The sequence below is a fragment of the Ailuropoda melanoleuca genome, chromosome 14 (assembly GCF_002007445.2).
Source record: "Ailuropoda melanoleuca isolate Jingjing chromosome 14, ASM200744v2, whole genome shotgun sequence".
Taxonomy (NCBI): domain Eukaryota; kingdom Metazoa; phylum Chordata; class Mammalia; order Carnivora; family Ursidae; genus Ailuropoda; species Ailuropoda melanoleuca.
In genome coordinates, this window is record NC_048231.1 from 92,478,171 (window position 1) to 92,500,190 (window position 22,020).

Consider the following 22,020-nt stretch of genomic DNA (forward strand, 5'->3'; position numbering starts at 1 on the left):
AAGGGTGATGCAGGGTTCACCCTGATTGTTTAAAAAAAAAAAAAATCTTGTCAACAAGAGTATAATGAAAACTAACTCTCATACTCTCTATATAGGAATAAACAATTTCTGGAAGGTGATCCAACACTCTGCATCAAGAATCTCAAAAATATTCATATACCATAATCCAATGATGTCACTTCTAGGAATTTACCCTGAGAAATAATCCAGTACAGATTTACTCTGAGAAAATAATCCATAATGGGCACTAGAATTCTCATATAAAGATGTCTGTTGTAATACTGTTTACAGAAGGGAAAAAAAAACAAAAAGCAAAGACAGGAAACAAGCTAGGGAGTGATTAAATAACATACAGTACATCTCTAGGCTTGTATAATGTGGACATAATGTGGACAAAGGAGAAATGTTCATGAGATAAGACAGTGACAGAAGTCTTTTCTAACCACTTCCAGCCTAGTTAGGGATAAATGTGCCACCTTTGTAATCCCTCAAATAGTTCTTCTCCCACCGTTTTAATCACATGTTCACTGACATGCATTTCCTGCTAGTTTGGAAAAGCTCTGTCAGTCCTGTCACCACTGCAGGCCCGGCTAACAGTAAGTATTTGCTGACTGAGTTACTTAAGTGGAAGTTACAAAACAAAATCAAACTAACCAAACCAAAACAAAAAAACTTTATTTCTTTCAACTTTTTCAACTACTGAATTCTATTCCATTTGGCACTACATGAGAAGCCAAAACACAAGAAGACAAAAGAAGCAAAATGCTTTAAATTCTATCATTTTTTGATAGAATAAAATAAAATATAAAAATAAAATAAAATAAAAATAAAAACTGAAGACCAGGCAGAAGGAAGTATTTGGATTTAAGAAAGCATACACAAGTCACTCGGCATATAAGATGTAGAATGCCCAAGTACATGAACAAACAATTATATATATATGAGAAAATATCATTAGTAAAACAGGTACAGAAAATTTATACAAAGCTGTACCATTTTTGACCTATTAAAATAGCTGTTGATGTTCTTATTTAAAAATGAAAATACCAAACACTGTGAAGGATAGGACCCCTCATCAGTTAATGGTGATATTATAAACTGGTACTGTTCTGAAGACAAAAGTAAAAAAAATAAATGAAAAATAAATTCATATTCTTATGGTCTACCTATACTACATGTGAGAAATGAACAAAGGAAATAATAGAAACAATACAGAAAGCTTGTGCACAAAAAAATAACTCAAAATATTATAATAAAAAATGGAAAAAATAAAACAATCAGAAATAGAGGAATGGCTAAGTGAATCAAGGTTCATCCACATCACAGAATATTAAATATCTATTAAAATGATGGTTAGGAAGCCTATGAGCCACCTGGGACAATGCTTCTAAAATAATGTTAGGTATGGGCATCTGGGAGGCATAGTTGGTGAAGCATCCGACTCTTGATTTTGAGTCAGGTCATGATCTCAGGGTTATGAGGTAGGGCTCTGCGCTCAGTGTGGAGTCTTCTTGTGACTCTCTCTCCCTCTCCCCCATCCCTCCCCCCCCCACTCACTCTCTCTCTCTCTCTCTCAAATAAATAAATAAATCTTAAAATAAAAACAATATTACATAGAAAAGAAAGATAAAATAGTACATGGACTATAATTAATACTATGCTAAAAAGACAAAGACAGAGGTAAGACTGGAAGAATGTATCAGAATATCAGCAGGAGGGGTAGGGTTAATATATGATTTTTCCCCTTATCCATACTTTCCAAAATGTGATCAATACTACTTTTACAATGATTTTTAAAAAATAATTGAAAAACAAATGTTGACTTAGAATGCCTGTATCCTAGCCATTCTTTAAAATTTAGTTCAACTTCCACGGGAGTCCTTGATGGCACCAATTCAGCTCCCCTACTCAAATTCTTTCTCTAGCCACTCTTTGTATCTTTCAATTCCCAATCTAATTAAGTCACAATAACTTAACTGTTGCATTCAGTAATTGCCTAACACTGTAAAATAAAGTCCTTATTTTATAGCAGCTTACAACTCTATTATCCTCCTGGGGTAAACTAATTGTTCTGCCTGTTTGTCTAGTGTTCAGGACACTGGGGATGGGAAAGAAAAAACAATTGTTGATTAATTGAATCAAGAAAGTGTATACTCTAAGTAAAAGAGGACCATGATTTTTTAAAATATTCGCAGTTACATATGAAAGTATTCTTTCCTAATACATGAAAACATAAATTTCATAGTTCTACAAATAGTGCTACAGATTTATTTCCTTTCAGAAACTATAATCATTTTCATTTCATACTCTTATGAATAAATCTGATAAATAGATGAATAAATCTGATAAAGACAATCTTCCTATGGGACTTTATTTCTTCAGACAATCAATATCTTGTATAAAGTCTGCATATCTGAATTAATAAACTGAAATGCCAATAAAATGTCATCACAGGCTCACAGTGTACATAGTAAAACCTTACAAAAGTAGGATCTGCTAGTTTGGTCTCTGTGCAAATTCAACAGGGCAGAAAAGGCATTTAGCTTTGTATTATAGTTTGTCAAGCAAAGGGATAATATAAATACAATTTTGGCGAGAAATGTTTAACAAACTTAAGAGAACTATTTTCAAGCATTTCAATAGCTTCCATTTGCATAAAAATAATGAAATGCTGATTGAAATGAATCTTCTTTATTCATTAAATCAAGGTTACATTGTTAGAATTTAGGATTACTATTACTGTATTTCTGTAAAGTAATAAAACTGCATTTCTTTTAAGTATCTTATAATTCTGACTATTCACTAATTTACATAGAGAACCCTCCAGATTGTCCAAAACAGTGAGGTGGAACAATCAGGAAGACTACAAGTTTTGCAAAACTGATTTGAAATTGAAAACTGTACTAATTGAAATTGTTAGACTGTGCTGTTTTAGGCTATCTCTGTTGCATTTTTCTGCAAAAGGAAATATACTTTCTGATGTTGAATAATATATTTCTTAATACATTCAATAATAAGGTCATACTCATTATTACTGTTCTGACTTTGCACGTGAATTTTTGCTTTTCAGATTTTCTTAAAATAAATGTGCTTATGGTAATATGCTTTGGGTATCTTTATGACTATGAAATTGATGATTTAAAATACTACCATATTTATCCCCAAGTCACATGATTAATTCATTATACATTATGAAACATTTTTTCACTCAAAATTCAACTTTAATCATCCTTTCTTTCTTCCTTCCTTCCTTTTTTTTCTAATCCAGTAAACCAGATCTATTTCTAGATTTGTATTTCTTAAATCTTCTACACATTCCTTTAAATTTGTTTATTGCTTCAGAATGTGAAGGCTCAAAAAAGAAAAGGGATTGATTATTAAGTGACTGTGCAGAAGTTGGCACATATGTCTGGAACCTATCAAATACATACTTTCTTAAGGCAACCTCTAGGTCAGATCTCTTAATGAAATTCGTGTGTCCCCCAAAAATAGTGAGTTAGAATAGAAATTATTTTATCTTTCACCTTCTTATCTAGACTAAAAACTAATTCATATATAGTTTGATGGTTTCTGATTGTAACTAAATTATTTATGCTGAAATTTCACCAATAAAGGGGAAAAGAGTGAACCGTTTTGTTTTTGTTTTTAAGCAGGCTTCACGGAGCCCAACACAGGGCTTAAACTCAAAATCCTGAGATCAAGATGTGGGCCGAGATCAAAAGTTGGACACTTAACCGACTGAGCTACCCAGGCTCCCTAAGAGTGGACAGTTTTAAAGTCTCATTATGTTTATCACTCTTGAGTAAGCATATGCTGATAGACTTCCAGTTTTATTTGGAAATTCAAAGTTCTAATCTCAAAGAAAGCCCCCCTTCAAATCTTATTAGGTAACTTCTGAAAATTTCCATGTTGCTTATATTACGCCTTCACATCTGTGTTTCAGATCTGGTTATGCAGTAGAAAAGGCAGGAGGTGTGGGGGTGCTTTGGTAAGAGAAGGTTTTGCACCCCACTGGATCTTCTCTTATCTGAGGACTACAAGAACTCCTGGGGCCTATGTCACTTAGGATATTAGGGCCTATTACGAAAAGATTTTTTAGAACATCCCTCTAATTCTGAATTAGGACAACTAAGTTTCCTAAAGAATGAACCTAAGTCTTGGACCCAAAGTGGCTTTACAAAATCATCTATACTGGGAATAATCTGTTGATAGCACAATGGTGAATCCCGAGGTTTAGCCTAGTTGGGATTAAGATTTTCTATTTGGGCCAAATTTTGAGCTACCTATGAGCGATGGTGATTTGTCTGTTCTATACAATGTTGTTATAACGTACACGTTTTTCACCCTCATAAGCGTTTAGGTAAGGATGAACTAAAATTCAAAAGCAAGTAAAGAATCCTTTTCTTCAAAGTAGATGCAGAGATTGTATCACTGCTTCACTGGCTTCTAGAGAACATTTCAGGATCCACCCCAAATCAAGATGCTAGTTTTTGTTTTGTAAGAAAATTTAAATCTTAAGTAAAAATGGATTCTTTCTGGGAAAATATTCTGAAAGTTTCTGAATCAAAAGGAATATCTGGACTATGATATATGTAAGAGTAAAAAAAAAAAGAAAATATATTCAAATAAGAATGAACAAATCAAGGCATAATTTGAAGTGCATGAAAGGAATGGAACAATGCTACAGTTCTTCTAAGTCATTGTTTGAGACTTCAAATTCCTCCATAATCAATCAGAACTTTCTAACACTGTAGTGAAATATCACTTTAGCAACTTCAGGAAATAAACAGAAAGACAAAGACAACAGGCAATACTATGAAAATAAGAAAAAGAAAACAGAAGATTTAAGATCAAGTCATATATAATTCTTACAAAGTAGAAAATATTTATAATTTATTCCACCAGATTTATACATTTTTCATTTCTAGAGGTAAAATATTCAAAGAGAAATGTCAAGATCATTTAAAACTTGCTACTAAAAATTAAATTTTAAAAAATAGTTTATACCCTGTGCTTAGCAGTAGGTAGGCTGACATCGAGGAAAGAAGAATGCTAAACAACCGCTCAAAGAGACTTGTAGGACTCAGCAGTGGTAGGACGAAGGAAGAGGCTGCAATAAAATAAAGCAGGGCAATGTCAGTACGACAAACACCACGTATGAGTTTAGAAGCACTGATTCTAGCATGATATACAGAATTTATTGTTTCTGTAACTTCTCAAATGGGCTGTACTTGTCCTAATCATTTTTGTAAGAAATTTGAAACTTCACATAAAAAAAAAAGATTTTATTTATTTATTTTAGAGAGAGAGAGTGCACACACACGCACACGACTGAGCAGGGGTGGGGGGTGGGCAGAGGGTAAGGGAGAGGGACAAGCAGACTCCCCACTAAGCCTGGAGCCCTACAACATGGGGATCGACCCTACAACCCCAAGATCATGACCTCAGCGGAAATCAAGAGTCAGGGGCCTAACTGAATAAGCCACCAAGGCACCCCTGAAACTTCACATTTTTACATTTGATCTTAGCCAAAAGGCTGAGAAGCGATGAAACTTCACATTTTTAATTAAAATTACATTTCATTATTTTATCACATTTTGGCTCAGGTTTTCTCAATTTTATTTAGCTTTGTTCACTGTAATATTAACCACTAAATGAGTAATTTGTTATTTGCTAATATAAATAATAAAAAAAATAATACAACACATTGTTCAAGATTCAGCCAATTTTCTCTTAATTAGGCATTTAGTTCAAAGACAACTTATTCCCCAGAAATTGATTTTTCATAACCTCCTTCTCCTCCTCCCAAGTTTTCCTACTGCAAAGTATGCATTGACAGTGGTAGCGTGCCACTCAGAAAATGAAAAACAGGAGAGGATTTCCCCACACGAGAGTTGTAGTAAGAGCAATGAAGTAATCTTTCCCCACAGGACAAGAAAGCAAGTACTTCAGTAGAAGGGCAGCAAGACATTAACTCCCCATTTCTATTTTGGGAAGGAAATATGCCTACATTCCTCATCACCCTAGTTCGGCAGGAACCATGCATGGAATTAATAAACACTCCAGAGTATGGAGACAGATGACTTGGGATAAAATCCTGGCTGAATCATTATTAACTTTTTAACCATGGGGCAAGTTTATTAACCCATCTAAGTAGTATTCCTATTTGTCAAGTGGAGAGGATATAAATAAATTGTTATGAGGTTTAAATACAACTTCACCTGTAAAATGCTCCCTGAGCATAGTGCGAGGGATACAGTAGGTGCTTAATAACTGTTAGCTGCTATTATTATTACTAATCAACATCTACCAGTAAGTTATATTTAAAGACAATCTCTTTCAAAGTCAAGTCACTACAAGATGTATGACTCTGAAAGTTATATCGATAGTCCCCTAGACAAATAGCTTCTGATCTTTTTCAGATGTGTAGTTCCAATACTGTTATCCTCACCTGATACATATTTTAACAGAAAATAGTAACATTTTAATATTTCTTATTATAAAAGCTAGTTCAAATGAGACCTCTTCTTTACTTTACTTTCTATTCTTGTTTTACTTTTGTTTAAAATATTGATGAGGTGCTAAAGGGGGAAATAAGAGTCCCCATTCTGAATGGCACATGTTAGAACCAGTTTCATAACATATAATCCATTTGGAGATCACAGCACATTACCAGAAAGTGCTCACTGGAACTAGACTATGGTGAATTAGGGCCTGGAAAAGATCTCTGGAGATACTGCTGACCTACCTATGAGTCAACTATCTCATGCCTTACAGCACTTGGTAGGCATCCTCTAGTGCCTAGTTCTCTCAGTCTCAAGGACTAAATGTCTTATTTAAAATGTATGCTCAGGGGCACATGGGTGGCTCAGTTGGTTAAGTTGTCTGCCTTCAGCTCAAGTCATGATCTCGGGGTCCTGGGATCGAGCCCCACATCAGGCTCCCTACTCAGTGGGGAGTCTGCTTCACCCTCTCCCTCTGTGCTCACTCTCTCTCAAATAAATCAATATAATCTTTAGAAAATAAAATAAAATATATGCTCAGCCCACAAATAAACCTCCACATACACAGTCAACTAATATTTGTCAACACAGCCAATAACACTCAGTGGCGAAGGATAGTTTCTTCAACAAATGGTGTAGAGAAAACTAGATAACCACATGCAGGAAAATGAAATTGGACCTCTATTTTACACCACTCACAACAATTAACTCAAAAGGGATTAAAGACTCAAGCATAAAACTCCTAAAAGAAAATATGGGGATAACATTAAGGATAACATTGTTCTCAGCAATAGTTTTTTTTGATATGACACCCAAAGCACAAGCAACAAAAGTAAAAATGAACTACACTGACTACATCAAATGAAAAAGTTTTGCATGTCAAAAGAAACAATCAACAAAATGAAAAGGCAACCTGTGGAATAAGACAAAATATTTCAAACCATATATCAGATAAGGGGTTAATATCCAAAATATATAAAGAACTCACAGAACTCATTAACAACAACAACAAAAAAACCAATTAAGAAATGGACAGAGGGGGGCGCCTGGGTGGCACAGCGGTTGAGCGTCTGCCTTCGGCTCAGGGCGTGATCCCGGCGTTATGTGGGGGAATGGGATAGACTGGTGATGGGTGGTAAGAAGGGCACGTATTGCATGGTACACTGGGTGTTATATGCAACTGATGGAGCATTGAACTTTACATCGGAATCCGGGGATGTACTGTATGGTGACTAACATAATATAATAAAAAATCATTTAAAAAAAAAAAAGAATTTCTTCTCTTCGGGAATCCCTTAGAGTTTTATCAGATGTGAATAAATATACAGCCTTATATATACATATATATACAGCCAGTAATATTCTATCAAGTAATTCTTATTAACACGTGAATGGTCACAGAAGTTCTAATTTTCTTTGTCAAATTCCAGCATGAGATAGAAATCACAGCTGGTTAAACCATATTATTTTTATTCAACAAAATTATTTCTTTCAATAACAATAATATAGATATAAATGGATAATTTTAAGACATGACTTGATATAATAACATTAACTTATTTAGTTTGATTGCCCTCTTACCTAATGTTATCCAGCTAATGATCTGGTTAAAAAGAGGCAGCCCTTGTTTCTTGCGCAAACTGTCATGGGTCGTATACGCAACACACATGGAAAGCACGATGCTCAGCATCTGAAAGTAAATACAAAACACATCAGAAGAGAAAGTGGTGAGAGAACAACTTATATATAAAAAGAATCCTTAGAAAAGTGCTCGAACAACTGGAATCTAGCCCCAAAGCTATTGAAATTGGACCAGCTCACCATCTCACAGCCAAAGCTACAAGATAAAACTCTGGCAGTAAGTAGAGACCCTCCTTTACAAGCACGAAATAAGGCATTTTACATTTTCAAGAGTAGTCTGGTATACATGATCACGCTGTATCTATTTAGAAATATTCATTATTAACATCGAAGATTTCTTAACTCATGGAAATGCAGACGGTGCAATGTGGTTGACTGTCTTCTACCTGTGGCCCTCACCCAGTCATATCCATTGATTCAACACATATTTGTGGCCTGAATGTTCACCTGGTCCTGGGAACACAAGGAGCACATTATTCTCCAGGGAATATATATAAACTTGTGGAGAACTGGTAAACTATGGTGTGTAGGCTGGTGGCCTGTTCCTAGAAATACTGTTTCGTTGAAACACAGTCACTTATGTGTATTCTACGTTCATTCATCCGAGTGTAGTCTACGGCTCCCTCTGCACTACAGTAGTAGAGCTGAGAATTTACAACAGACTCCATATGACCCACAGCGTAAAATATTTATAATCCGGCTCTTTAGAAAATTATTTGCTAACCCCTGAACTAGTGGATTATTTGCCATTTTTAAGAAATGACATAGCTACGGCTGTAAATAAAGTAAAATCTCCTAGATATCAGATTAGCAACCTCATCATCAATCCTTGAGATACCTTTAATTCTCTTATATTTTCCGTGAATTTAGAAAAAAAAATTCTGTTGCTAAAGCTGTGACACAATCCTAGGATCCTTTCAATTGTAAGACACATTCTCATGTCAGAGATGTTAATATGTCAAAGATACTTATCTCGGAATTACCAAAAATATGCTATACAATAGAGCAATTAATCCAAATTAATAAAGTTATTGTAAAAAGAAATTTCATAACAGATTTACCAACTCAGGGGTATTTCCAACAAAGACCAAGAATTTTAACATGATATTTGCTCCTATAGAGTGGGATCCAGGAACATCCACTTCTGCCAAAGTAGTCATGATTATAGGTGAATTCTGTCAAAGCTACCTATGGGCTTTAGTGTAAAGCCAGTCAGTGTACCATTTAAAATGAAATATACATTCCTATGTCTTGACAGGACATTAGACAAAATATTTCTTCTCTTTTTATATGTTCTCTATTATTCTCCAAGAATAAACTAACAACTTTTAAGTGTTGTTCTATTTTTATTTTAGAGTGTTCTTAGCATTACTTTCTATTACCCCAGCTTTGTTCAGAGGAAATTTTTTGAGAAGACTCCTATAAGTTTTCTTTTGTCAGTGTTTTGGATGTGTTTTTTAATTTTTCGTTAAAAAACCAACAAGTAGTTTCCACGCTTATATACAAAACAGTTCTCATTTTACAGAATATGACATTATATATTCTCTAATTTTCACAACTCTAATAGATATTATCTCTACAGATTAAAAACAGACGGAAGCTATATCACTGAAAATTTCATATCTAGTATACAGTATAACTGGGAATTGACTCGATTTTGAAACCTCAAGTTCAAAATTCTTTTTGCCACACCAAAGCCAGCAACCAAGGTGAAGTCTACTTTCCCTGGCACGTCATCTGAAGTCTTAAACTGGCTATTCTTCATATAAACATACCCAGAGGCTGCTTTCACTTCAAAGATCACTCTTCTCCCAACGAGAACAACACAGAATCTCAGTACAAAGGGGGTCGTTTATAGCTCAGCTTTTTGGTCAATATGGATATGCTTCTTATATCTCCTTAATCTCTGTTCTCTTGGCATCTTTGGGCTGCCTCCAGCTGATCTTTTGGCTATTTCATACCTTTTAGAGAATATATTTCCGTGTTATATCTTAACAGAGAACTTTCTTCTCAGCTGGCAGGCACTGAGCAATGTAAACGTGATGGCATTTTAAGAACAATATCATTAAATACAACCGTAAGACCCATTTGGTGTATCATTAGTATAACATGGTGTTGAAAACCTGTAACTGACCTGAAATAGATGTAACAGCAGCTCTTCATTTATAAAATGATCTTTTCTTTTTATGAGAGATGTTACAACACTCAGGGATAGCAGGAGAACCAGCAAGCCAGCACCCATTCTGGTTTAAAACACAATTCACAATTTCAAATTTTCTTAAGATATTTATTGAACACATATATAAAAATAGAACACATATAAAATAGATAGAACACATATATAAAATAGATACTTTAATGTAGACTCTATCAGTCATTTGGTTTTATCAAGATGAAGAAGCAAAATAGATACACTGGTATAACAGGAATAAAAATCAAAGGATGAAGATGCAGTAGGGAGACAACTGGGTGGTTCAGATAGTTTAGCGTCTCCCTTCAGCTCAGGTCATGATCCCAGGGTCCTGGGATCAAGTCCCGCATTGGGCTCCTTGCTCAGCGGACTCCATGAACCAGGAGTCAAAATAAAGAAGTTGCAAATATAGCTAACTAGAACACCAGCACAAACTTAAATCACTGAGGAATTTAAATTAAGCATAGAGGGAAAAAACATAATTTTTAAAAATACAAATTAGATTTCTCATGTTTTAACAAGGTTGCTTCTTGAATTCATCTTCAGTAAAATATGCAAGTGGCAAATTTCTATGGAGATTATTTATATAATCTCTTCTCCTTTTAGTATATAAATTCTACTCAACTATGTTAACACTGCTTGAGCAGGACAGAAAGGCAGAGACTGACCAAAAGTGGAGAAAGGGGCTTTGTAAAGACAATAGGAGAGTTCACACAGAAATATGAGGCAAGAAATAAATGAAAATATTTGAATTCATCTTCTTACCTACTATTATAGTTTATAACAGATACAAAATGTTTTTACTTAGTAACACTAATAAATTACAGCTTAGAAGAATGGTCTTAGAATTCAATACAATTATTTTAGGCTCTGCTAATAAACTGACTTTCTGGAATAATTCCTGACTTATTCCATACTAGTACTTCACAGAAATGAGATAATGTGTTCACTGAAAATCAACACATACTTTTAAAAAATATCATTTAGTTAATATTCCTTCAGTTAAAAAAGATATACCCTTGTCAATTAAAGATTAGGTTAAAATGCTAAAAAAGCTGCTTATACAGAGTTCAAAACAAAGTAACAAAGATGATTGCATGATTAGAAAATGAGAGGAAATGTTACACGATATACAGATCATTTAGCTTGCCAAACACACACATACACACGCACATGAACATACACACAGCCAGCCAATGGATTTCTTGATAATAATTTAGAAGTAAAGTCAAAAGCAAAGGTAATCAATTATTTTACAGATTTATTCAGGATATATTGAGAAGAAATAAATGTGACAGCAACATGGAGGAGAATTAGGTAAGGTATATAGAATTTTCTAGCAGTTTAAGTGATCAGATAGCGTAAAGTTGTCAAGGTACAGAGTTTTCTCCCCTAGAGATCATTACATGCTGATTAGAATAGAAGAGAATTTCATTATTCTAAGACATTTAAAGTGTGGATGTACGCAAAGACAAAGATTACATCAACAGCCTTTAGATACTTCCATTTTTGGCAAACAACATTTTTTCATATGAAACCTTTACTGATTCCTCAATACACAAAAGCTTCTAGACTTTTTTTTTTAATTTGGCATTTTAAGTTATCACTGTTTGGCCCAATTTCATTTTTTTGAAGGCCCAGAAGCATCACCAAGGAGCTTTAATGCTCCCCAGAGCCTGAGCCAATATTTATGACTAATTGTTTGATATTAGTATTTTAACTTTTAGTTTATTCACTAGTTTGTTTTGAAACTCATGACCAAGATTAGGTTCATATTTCACAGTGCTGACTGAGAAAAACAATTACATTGAAAAGAAAATAAGTTAAATATTGTTCATACACTAGAAAGATATCTGGCTTTCGTCCTACAACAGGCATCAGTGGGAACACTGCCAGGAGCAAAGAGAAGAAAATCCAACTCAGTGAGATGCTCTAAAATAAATAAAAAAGTTATCTTTAGACAAGTATGGTAAAGAAAATTATCTTTACTGTTTCACGGACTGTGCAGCTGTGAAGACTACATGCAAAGCCTTAGAGCTATTTAAATTGTAATATAGTTCCTCTTGGCGGTGGATCTGTCATGTAATAGGTACTGTATTAGGTATAGTATGAGCATTATCTGATTAAATTCTCACAATAACTTCATGAGGTAGGTTATACTACTCACAATATTTCAGATGAGAAAATGGAGCTCAGAGATGTTAAAGTACCAGTGGTACCAGTTCTACGACCAGTAAATGAAACAGCCAGGATTTAAACCTGGGTCATATTTCATAGCAAGGGCTTCAATCAACTTATGTTATACCATATGCTGATGACATCTATAAGAAAGCTGGCCTGCAAGTGACTGAGCTCAGGAGGGAAGGAAGTAAAAATACTTTTGCAATTAGATTAAGACAAAAAATTATCAATAACCCCATTAATTGGAGAATCTTATAAGTTCTCATAGGGTGGAAAGAAGATATTTCTATCCTCCTGGTTCATTCATTAAAAAGTATCAAAGTGCAAACATGAGCCAATTCTCAGGGCTAGTCAGAAAGTCTTCTGACTTGAGTTCAGAGCACTGCTTCCTAAGCCACTGCACTGCTCTAGACAATACCATCCTTCAGATATTTGAGGCTAATGGAATCTAGGAAGTGATTTAGAGGACATACCAGTTCTGCCTCATAGTATTTCAATCACGGCATGACCAAATTCATTTTGATATGAAAGTCTATGTGAATCACTTAAAGGTAACCTCAGTCCTCCTGTCAAAAAGACCAGGCTCTTTATGTAAGAATACATTCTACCCTTTTCTTTAAAAATGAACAATTCCCTGAGTTAAACACACATCAAAACAAAGTAGCTACTAATCTGTCCAATGTCAAAACAAGTACTTGTACCTTTGCTCGAGTCCATAGCTGAGTGATAAATGGCCAACACGCAAATGCAATAAGTCCAGCTGTGAGCATGTAGCGGTAGAAAAAACTGAGAACCTAGCAATGCAATCCAAAGAAGAAATGAAAAATGAGGTCATTTAACAGGAGTTACATATGTATGAAAGAGATCCGAAAATGCTAGAATGCGGTAAATTACTCACTAATACTTCAATTCCCAGGGTAAAGACGAACAGGTATCCAACCAACTGACTTGGAGGAAAGGTCAACAGTGATATGACAAAGTTTTGAATGACTTGAAACCTGTTTGACAAGATTATTTATAAAAAGCTTATTTATACTATATATTGAACAAAAAATTTAGGTAATATATGGTAAAAAATAAAAACTGCGCAAACCTAGAAATCAGGGACTTCTCAATTCATAGGTTACTCAAAAACTAATATAATCTCTAACAGATTTCTTTCAATGGCTTCACTTAGCTAAATCATTTTTTTGAAAGCTAGAAGTATTTTAGGAAAAAGTGTAATTTCTGAATTTGATAATGATCACAAAAATTTGTTTTAAAAATAAACATTAATGATAAATAAATATTTGATCTTAGGTTAAACATGAGTACATACAATTACAGATACATGAATCAGAAATTAAGATGCAATGAACCCAAATGGATAAAAACTGGAAAAAATTTTAAATTCACCAAGGTTATATTGAAATCTCAACTGTCTTAATAAAATAAGCATAGGCTTTCCTAATCTAGGTAGAGAAAATCTTAACTGCACTTTTTCACTGAACTAAATAACCTTCTCCAAACCCAATTTAAGATGTCGCTAATTGTACACTCATTGTAATTAAATGTAAATCTATAACCATTAAAAATGTATTTCATACTTGAGTACTTTTTACATTTCATCACTGGAAAAAGTTTTTTCAGCATTTGTAGTGATTAAGTAGGTAATTATAAAAGGTCAGTATCATTTGGTTTATGATCTTTTCTTGACTGAAAACAATGGCCACATAATGTTATTAAAACTACTAAGGTACCATGTAGGAAAGTAAAGATAACACCAGTCCAAAGGAGAATGCTTCTTTTATTCTCAACAGTGAATAAACATAGGAAAACGAGATAATTTTGTACATCATTTAGAAGATTTTATGAAAAAAAGTGAATTTTTATGTTTTATTTTCTATATAATCTATCAAAAAGATAAAGATAGAACACAAAGTACATTCAAAATCACATTTCCTTTTAAAGTTTAAATACATACGTCATCTTCCTAATTGGGATATTTAATGATTCAGGAGAGGTTCTGTAGTAGAATAGAATTTTCTGCAAGGATAAAACTTTCATTCTAAATTTTTTTTTAAGATTTTATTTATTTATTTGACAGAGAGAGAGCCAGTGAGAGAGGGAACACAAGCAGGGGGAGTGGGAGAGGAAGAAGCAGGCTCCTAGCGGAGAAGCCTGATGTGAGGCTCGATCCCAGAACGCCAGGATCACGCCCTGAGCCGAAGGCAGACGCTTAACGACTGCGCCACCCAGGCGCCCCTAAAAATTTTTACACCAGAGTAAATGACATGAGAAAAAAATCTGATTTAAGTACATATATCCAGCAATCCCATCCCTTTCAAATGGAGAAGCAACACTATGTCCTTATGTTAGTGTCTTTTTGTCTTATACTTTTAAATGTTAATATTTTAAACATTTTAATATTAATTTTTACTTTTGACATTTTAATATGTTAATATTTTTAAATGTATAATCTTTTAAAGAATAGATGTCGCGGTCAAAGCTGAAGTTAACAAAAATTAGAATAAAAATACACATTGTGTCATGACAAACATGCTGGCCAACCCTGAAAATACCCTTAAGTCTGGACTCTTATTCCCTGGTCTGCTTTTGGGGTCTGGTTTGCTCAGAGGATGCTTGGATACCAAAGACTAAATTTAAATTCTAGATTACTGGTGCAAATCTAGAGGTCAACGAGCCGTGCAACATGAGCCTCGCTGCCGATTGCGTGAGCCACTCCAATATTTGAGTGATTTTAAAGTGCTTAAAACTCGCCTGAGAGCTCTACCTCTGATGTTTTCTTTTTTCTTTCCCTTTTTTTTTTTTAAAGATTTTATCTATTTATTTGTCAGAGTAAGAGACAGCAAGAAAGGGAACATAAGCAGTAGGAGTAGGAGAGGGAGAAGCAGGCTTCCCACTGCGCAGGGAGCCCGATGCGGGGCTCTGGGATCATGACCTGAGCTGAAGACAGATGCTTAACGGACTGAGCCACCCAGGCACCCCTGATGTTTTCAACAATGGTAAGAATCCACTTTACTTCCAGCTTGTGAGGAGGCACTTAATGGAAAAAACCACGGCACATGTGAATAATATCCACCACTCTCTGTATGTACACATCACTAGCCTGGATTTAATTACAAAGTTCCATTTATCTAGGCTTACATGATAGCTATGAAAGAAGGGCAAAAATGTGTGGAAAGAAAACAAGTACATTTCCTTGTGAAACAAAAATACACTGGAATCTCAGATGATGAGACAAATTCAAAATATAAGTTACTCCTGGCATAGTAACATCAATGTTATTCTATTTGTAGTCCAGATTTTTCTTATTTATAAAGGATACACAAAGAAGGGAACAGGTCAGTACTACCCCAGGGCAATAAAAAATGAAGTCAAAAGGGAAAGGCAAAACAAAAAGATGTTTATATGCAACATTTGTGCTGCTATAAATGAAGTGAGAGGGCTGAGATTGGAAGGTATATTATAAATATCTTTGATGATTTATGCTACAGAAATCTAACGCACTTTAAATACAAATTAAACTGTCAATGAAGTGTAAAATAAGACAGCAAGGTGTGTTACTTACTCTCTTAGCACAGCATACCATATTGGCATTGGCAACAAACAATATACGTAGTAAGTCCAGGGACAGTCTTGAATCAGCAGGAAAAATGCTACTAAAACACCAATAGCTATAAAACTACATGGCAGGAGGTGGCTTGGTTTCTGAAAATCAAACAGAACATTGAAATACTTCTAAACTGATGCTAATTGATAGGTTTTTAAAAGAGATTTTATAAAGTGAAGAGACATATTACTATTTTCTTTCAATGGTTCCACACAACTACCTGATTAATTGAAGAACTGCATTTAAAAAAAGTCCTGTCATTGGAGAAATATCATTACAGAGGAAAAAGCTGGATATCCTGGCACTGTTGCAATTAGGCAATTCTCAATTTAAAAGTGACAATGTTCCTCAAGTTTGTTTGCAAGTAACTTGTTTGGAACTCTGAACATATTTCTCCTTAGTAACAATCTTATAAATGTTGATTGAGCTCCCTGACCAGCTCACAAAAGTCCATTTAATGCACAATAAACTGTGGGACTTAATCTTCCTTTGGAACAATGCTTCTATCTATTCAAACTCCAACTTGACATGCTGCCCACGCTCCTCTCTCCATTGCCCAACCACAGTGTGTTCATTCAGTCCTATCTTCTCTTCCCAACCACCTGCCAAACAAGAAAGGAGTTCCTCAATGTAAGCCATGAGTGATGGCCTCCATGCACTGCGCAGGCCCATGGGTGCTCTGGGCCAGGAGTGATGAAGCAAGCTTCAGGGACAGACATTTTCAGTGACTGGAAAAAGAATGCACCTTTGGAAAGCTGTGATGCTAAGAAGAGCACCAGAGGAACAAACCAGGAATGGAGGGATAATACGGCATTCTCTTTTGTCTGTTCCTTGTTTTGTCTATGTTTTCCTCTCACTTTGCTAGCCAAAGCTAAATAAGGTGAGAATGAAGAATTACTTACTGGAGTAGAGGAATTGTAGGGGAGGGAGACAAGAGATTTTTTTCCTCTTGATAACTCCTCCTTATAGGCATAATATGTCACCAGAAAGGAAGTAAGAAACAAGGATAAACTAGGACATAGTTGTAAAAAGGAAGGTGAAATACAGCAATGTGATTAAGAGTTTAGAATTACACAAATCAGAACTCAAGATCTGGCTCAGTCACTTGCTCTATGTGCAACGATATACAACCATGAGCAAAGTACAAAACTGCAGTGAGACTTAACTTCATCCCATTTATAAAATGGGAATAATAATTCCATATCTACTTATCAAGGTTGGTAATGTTTAAATTAGATTATGCAGAGCTTAACAAAAAGCCTGGAATGTCATTAATGCCTAGCAAAAACAGCTGCTATTATTACCGTCATTTCTCCTCCCCCACTTCTTTGGATTAGTCCCAGCAGGCACTACAGAAACCTCTAAGTGAATAGCACTGGGGATGGAAAGGTGTGAGACAGCAAGGAAGGTCCCATAACAAGCTGCAAATCTCAAATAGAGCTGGAGTCTATAAGCTGAAGATAGCTGAGGCATGTATTCATTTTAAGAGGTGAGACTGTTTCACATCATTTTGAGAATAGTAAAATAATAATAAAAGAAGTTGAAAAGAGTATCTACAAGAAATTCCAGGGATTTTCTGGAGTCAGTATAATATAGTACAATAATCTAATCCGTTGATACCTAAAATAGACCTTACCAATGACATCCACTTGTAGGAAATGAAGTCATAAAGAATTCAGTTCAGCTGAAGTAGAGATTGAAAGGCTTTTAAATAATAAGAGTGGGGGGCATTTTCCACTTTATCATAAGTTGACTCCCCACTGCCCTCTGGCCCCTCAAAAAACACATGATAACGAGCCATCCTGGTGCATTATGATCACTCCTTCATCCAACAAGCATTTATTAAGTTGCACACTCTATGCTGTGCTCCGTACTAGGTGATGGCCTTCAAGGAGTTCAAACCATACAGGTCAAGATGGAATCATAAGACTTGGTTTAAGGGATTAATATTTTGGGATTTTTATTAGGTAATAAGAAAATAAAGGAAAGCATGTGGCAAAATAAGGATATTTAGTTCTAAAGCAAGTAACATTTGAACTGGCAAAAAAGCAGAGGAGAAGAGTATGTAGAAGTTACATGCAGAATACAAGTAAGAGGAGCTGTAGCAAATTACATTTAAAGAAAAGAAGATATTCACTGCTTGTAATGGAGATAAATTAAAAACGACCTGTATAATCTGGGTGACACTGTCATGTAGAAGGGACACAAATTTTGGAGTCAGACCTAAATTTAATTCCAATGCTGTCCTTCTAGTTGCTCGTTAATTTGACTAACCCATTTAGCTTGTCTAAAGCTCTGTTTCCTCAGCTGGCAATGAGGATAATATTTGTTGCAAGCCCATCGCTCCCTCCCCTGCAGGCCCTCTACATTCTAGCCGCATCAGTGACCTGCAGCTCTTGCAAGAAGCCATGCTACCTCCCTCCTCACCTGGCACATGCTGCTCTCGCTGTGCATGGCCTCCCTGTTTTCTACTTGGCTATCCTAGTCACCCTTTAAGACTTCACTTTGGGGACACCTGGGGGCTCAGTCGGTTAAGTGTCTGCCTTCGGTTCAGGTCATGATCTCAGGGTCCTGGAATTGAGCCCCACATCAGGCTCCCTGCTCAGCGGGGAGCCTGCTTCTCCCTCTCCCTTCCCCTCACCCCGCTTGTGCTCTCTCTCTCTGATAAATAAAATCTTTAAAAAAAAAAAAAAAAGACTTCACTTTGGCAACAACATCCCCCGTGAAGCTTCCCTACACCCCGACTGCAAGCATCATGTTCTAATACATGCACAGCTGGGCTTCATCTGACCTCCTAACTGCTCTCCAAACCTCCCTTTAGTTAGGGCTATGGACCACTGGCATTTTATTCTTCCTTCAGAGCTGTTCAGACTGCATCACTTCACTAGGTTATAAACACTCACCCGAAGAGGAATCAGAATGTTTTTGCAAACAAAACAAAAGGATTCAAAATATTTTTGATAACCTCAACTGCAACAGTAAGTTTTGTGTGTCAACTTGGCAAGGCGACCGTCCCCAGTTCTTCAAACACTGATTTAGGTGTTGCTGTGAATGTATCTTGTAGATGTGATTAAAGTCCATAATCAGCTGACTTTACATAAGGGAGATTATCCTAAGTAATTGGGGTGGGCCTCTTCAATCAGTTGAAAAGCTTTAAGAGCACAAAGGTGGCTTCTCTATAGAAGAAAGTGCAACCCAGTGTGGCTTCAGCTCCTGCCTGCAGCTCCAGTCTGCCCCTTCTGAGGGCCTGACCCACAGATTTAGGATTTGCCTAACTAGCCCCCACAATTACATAAGCCAATTCCCTACACTAAATATCCTAATATATAGATCCCGCTGGTTCTTTCACTCTGGTTTAACTCTAATGAATGCACCAACTCCTCACTAATGGTTTAAAATCTATAGTCCACCATTTGAGGCCTTTGATTATTTCAGCCTAATCTATACTGTTGGTATAATCTTTTATTAGTCCCTTGAACAAACATTCCACATTCTGCCCAAACTGAACTATTTATTTTGAAAGCAGTATGGTGTAGAAAGAGCCTGAATTTAAGTATCAGTAAATATTGTTATTTCATACCAGTGTGTCCTTAAAGAAAACATGTATCTCTCTGAGCCTAAATTCCCCCACCTGTATTTACAAGAATCACAACCACCAAATTTACAGTAGTGTTAAGCTTAATCCAATAACACAGGCAACGTACCCAGGATAGTCCTGGGATAGTACGGCTCAGTAAGCGTTACTTATTTTCCAGCATAATAATACATTTTCCCAAATCTGCCTCTGTTTATATCATTCGATTTGCTTCAATTCTCATCCTCTTCCTATAGCTGTTAAATTTCCACCAAGACTTACTTTTTGCTGTTATCATCACCCTCGCTAAAGTGAGCTCTCCTCTATTTAAAATCTGATAGTCTTTGTATCACAGTCAAACAACATATATTAAAGTTGTTAAGTGTTAAAGCTGTCTTTTGCAATGTCATGTAGTATAGCAACCTACATCTGATCAAGTGATTATGTGTGCACACCTCTTACCTACTTTACTTAATTCCAGGCTCCTTGAGGGCAGAATCTGGATTTTATATTTCTTTGGCCAGCCTAGGCAGCAGTTAGCATTACACTGTACACTCAAACATTCACTGCATTATCAGATGAATGAATAAAGGATAACTATCAGCCATGAAATTGTGTTGATTCATTAATCTAAAGACTTCGTATCTTTTCTCAACCACCCGAATATCAAGGTAAACATGAAAAAGCAGTGTTTGGCACAAGACTGTTCTGGATTCAAATCTCAATTCCTCCACATCCTAGCTCAGTGGCCTTTTGCAAAATACTTAAAACAGTTCTGGCTTCCTCTTTTCTAAAATGAAATTATAATGCCTACTTCCAGCATTGTTAGGAGTCTAAAATGACAAAATAAATTCCAAGTACCCAGCAGAATGCCATTGCTAAAACATGGTTGGTTCTGTTTCTTTTGCTACCATGTCAAAAATTATTCCTCTTCTCATCAATTTTACATACATTCAAATTATGAAAATTACTTGAGGGAAATTATTTAAGATGCACTAACGCACTATAAAAAATTAGAATAAACACTACTGTTCTTCCTTCCCTCATTACAGAAAAATAAAATATAAAATTGGAAAAAGTTACTACAGGAAATATTTGCAGACTGTTAGTATAACAATATATCATCCAGATATATTACTTTGTAGAGGATTTGGACATGGTAATAATCATTAGAATGAAGTAAAGAAAATGGAAATGGCATATTCTCCCTAAAAAATGATAATTAGCAATATATTTTAAAAGAATAAAGAGTTTTAATGTACTAAAACCATATATGTACTTTTAGATTTACTCAGTTATATGAAGTACTATTAAAGGTTTTTGGGGTTTTTTTGCATCCAAAATGCAGTAAACTAGGGACTAATTCTTAAAATGAGGATAAATAGAAAGTTCTGAGAATCTGCATTAAGAATTTCAGAAAATTGAAAGAAGGTAAGAATAGTTCCAGAAAAGCACATACATTATTTAAAAAGGGACATTTTGAGTAAGTGATTTTATCACTTTCTAGCTCCTAAACTTTTAATATCAGATAGAGTTAAATATATTGCTTTGAAGTAGTTTTCTGACCACCTGTACTCGAAAGATACGGGATGTTTATAACATGCTAAATAATTATTAAAAGGAATAGAAAATCAACAGTTAATGCCAAAGGAGAATTTAAATTATACAGCTATCTTTATAGCTCTTAAGTTACAGGGCCATTATTATTAATATACCTTTTCCCCAACCAGAGAAATAAAGATAACTGAGAGAAAAAAAAAAAGACCCAATACAACAAAAGCAAATGAAAGGTAAGAATTAGCTTAGTACGACTTCGTATGCACATTGTATGAACTCATTACAGCTGATTTGATTCAATTTCTTTCCCCGGTCCTAGTGATTTTACACCATTATCTGAATCTCCATTGTATTTTTTTTAACATACCTTAACTTCTTTGCTGACACCTCTAGCAAGGTTGGAATGAGACTTGATGATCAACAAAGCAGCGTATGATGTCCATCCCACAAAACCAAGAACAACATTGATGCCCAAGAAGAATCTGTCGTAAGTGTGATAATAGGACAAGCCTTTCAATGCAAGATGAATCAGCTCCTTGCAAAGGGAGACCTATGGAGGAAGGAAAACATAACTTGTCACATGGAAGAATCAGAAAACCCAAGTTTTAAAGGCAGGACAATTGTGTTTTTTTGTTTGTTTGTTTGTTTGTTTTCAAGATTTTATTTATTTATTTGACAGAAAGAGAGGCAGTGAGAGAGGGAACACAAGCAGAGGGAGTGGGAGAGGGAGAAGCAGGCTTCCCGCTGAGCAGGGAGCCCC

At 35.3% G+C, this 22,020-nt stretch overlaps 1 protein-coding gene across 1 annotated transcript in view; it reads right to left on the minus strand.

Moving 5' to 3' along the window:
• The window catches only part of PIGN (phosphatidylinositol glycan anchor biosynthesis class N), a 39,744-nt gene that overhangs the window by 4,103 nt on the left and 13,621 nt on the right, over positions 1–22,020 (minus strand). The window contains exons 9-16 of the mRNA XM_034642211.1: positions 21,628–21,810; positions 16,088–16,227; positions 13,415–13,514; positions 13,218–13,310; positions 12,176–12,267; positions 10,279–10,387; positions 8,085–8,193; positions 5,008–5,110 (exon numbers count right to left, since the gene is read on the minus strand). Of these exons, the coding sequence (XP_034498102.1) occupies positions 5,008–5,110; positions 8,085–8,193; positions 10,279–10,387; positions 12,176–12,267; positions 13,218–13,310; positions 13,415–13,514; positions 16,088–16,227; positions 21,628–21,810 (929 nt within the window). The remainder of the gene's footprint in view (positions 1–5,007; positions 5,111–8,084; positions 8,194–10,278; positions 10,388–12,175; positions 12,268–13,217; positions 13,311–13,414; positions 13,515–16,087; positions 16,228–21,627; positions 21,811–22,020) is intronic.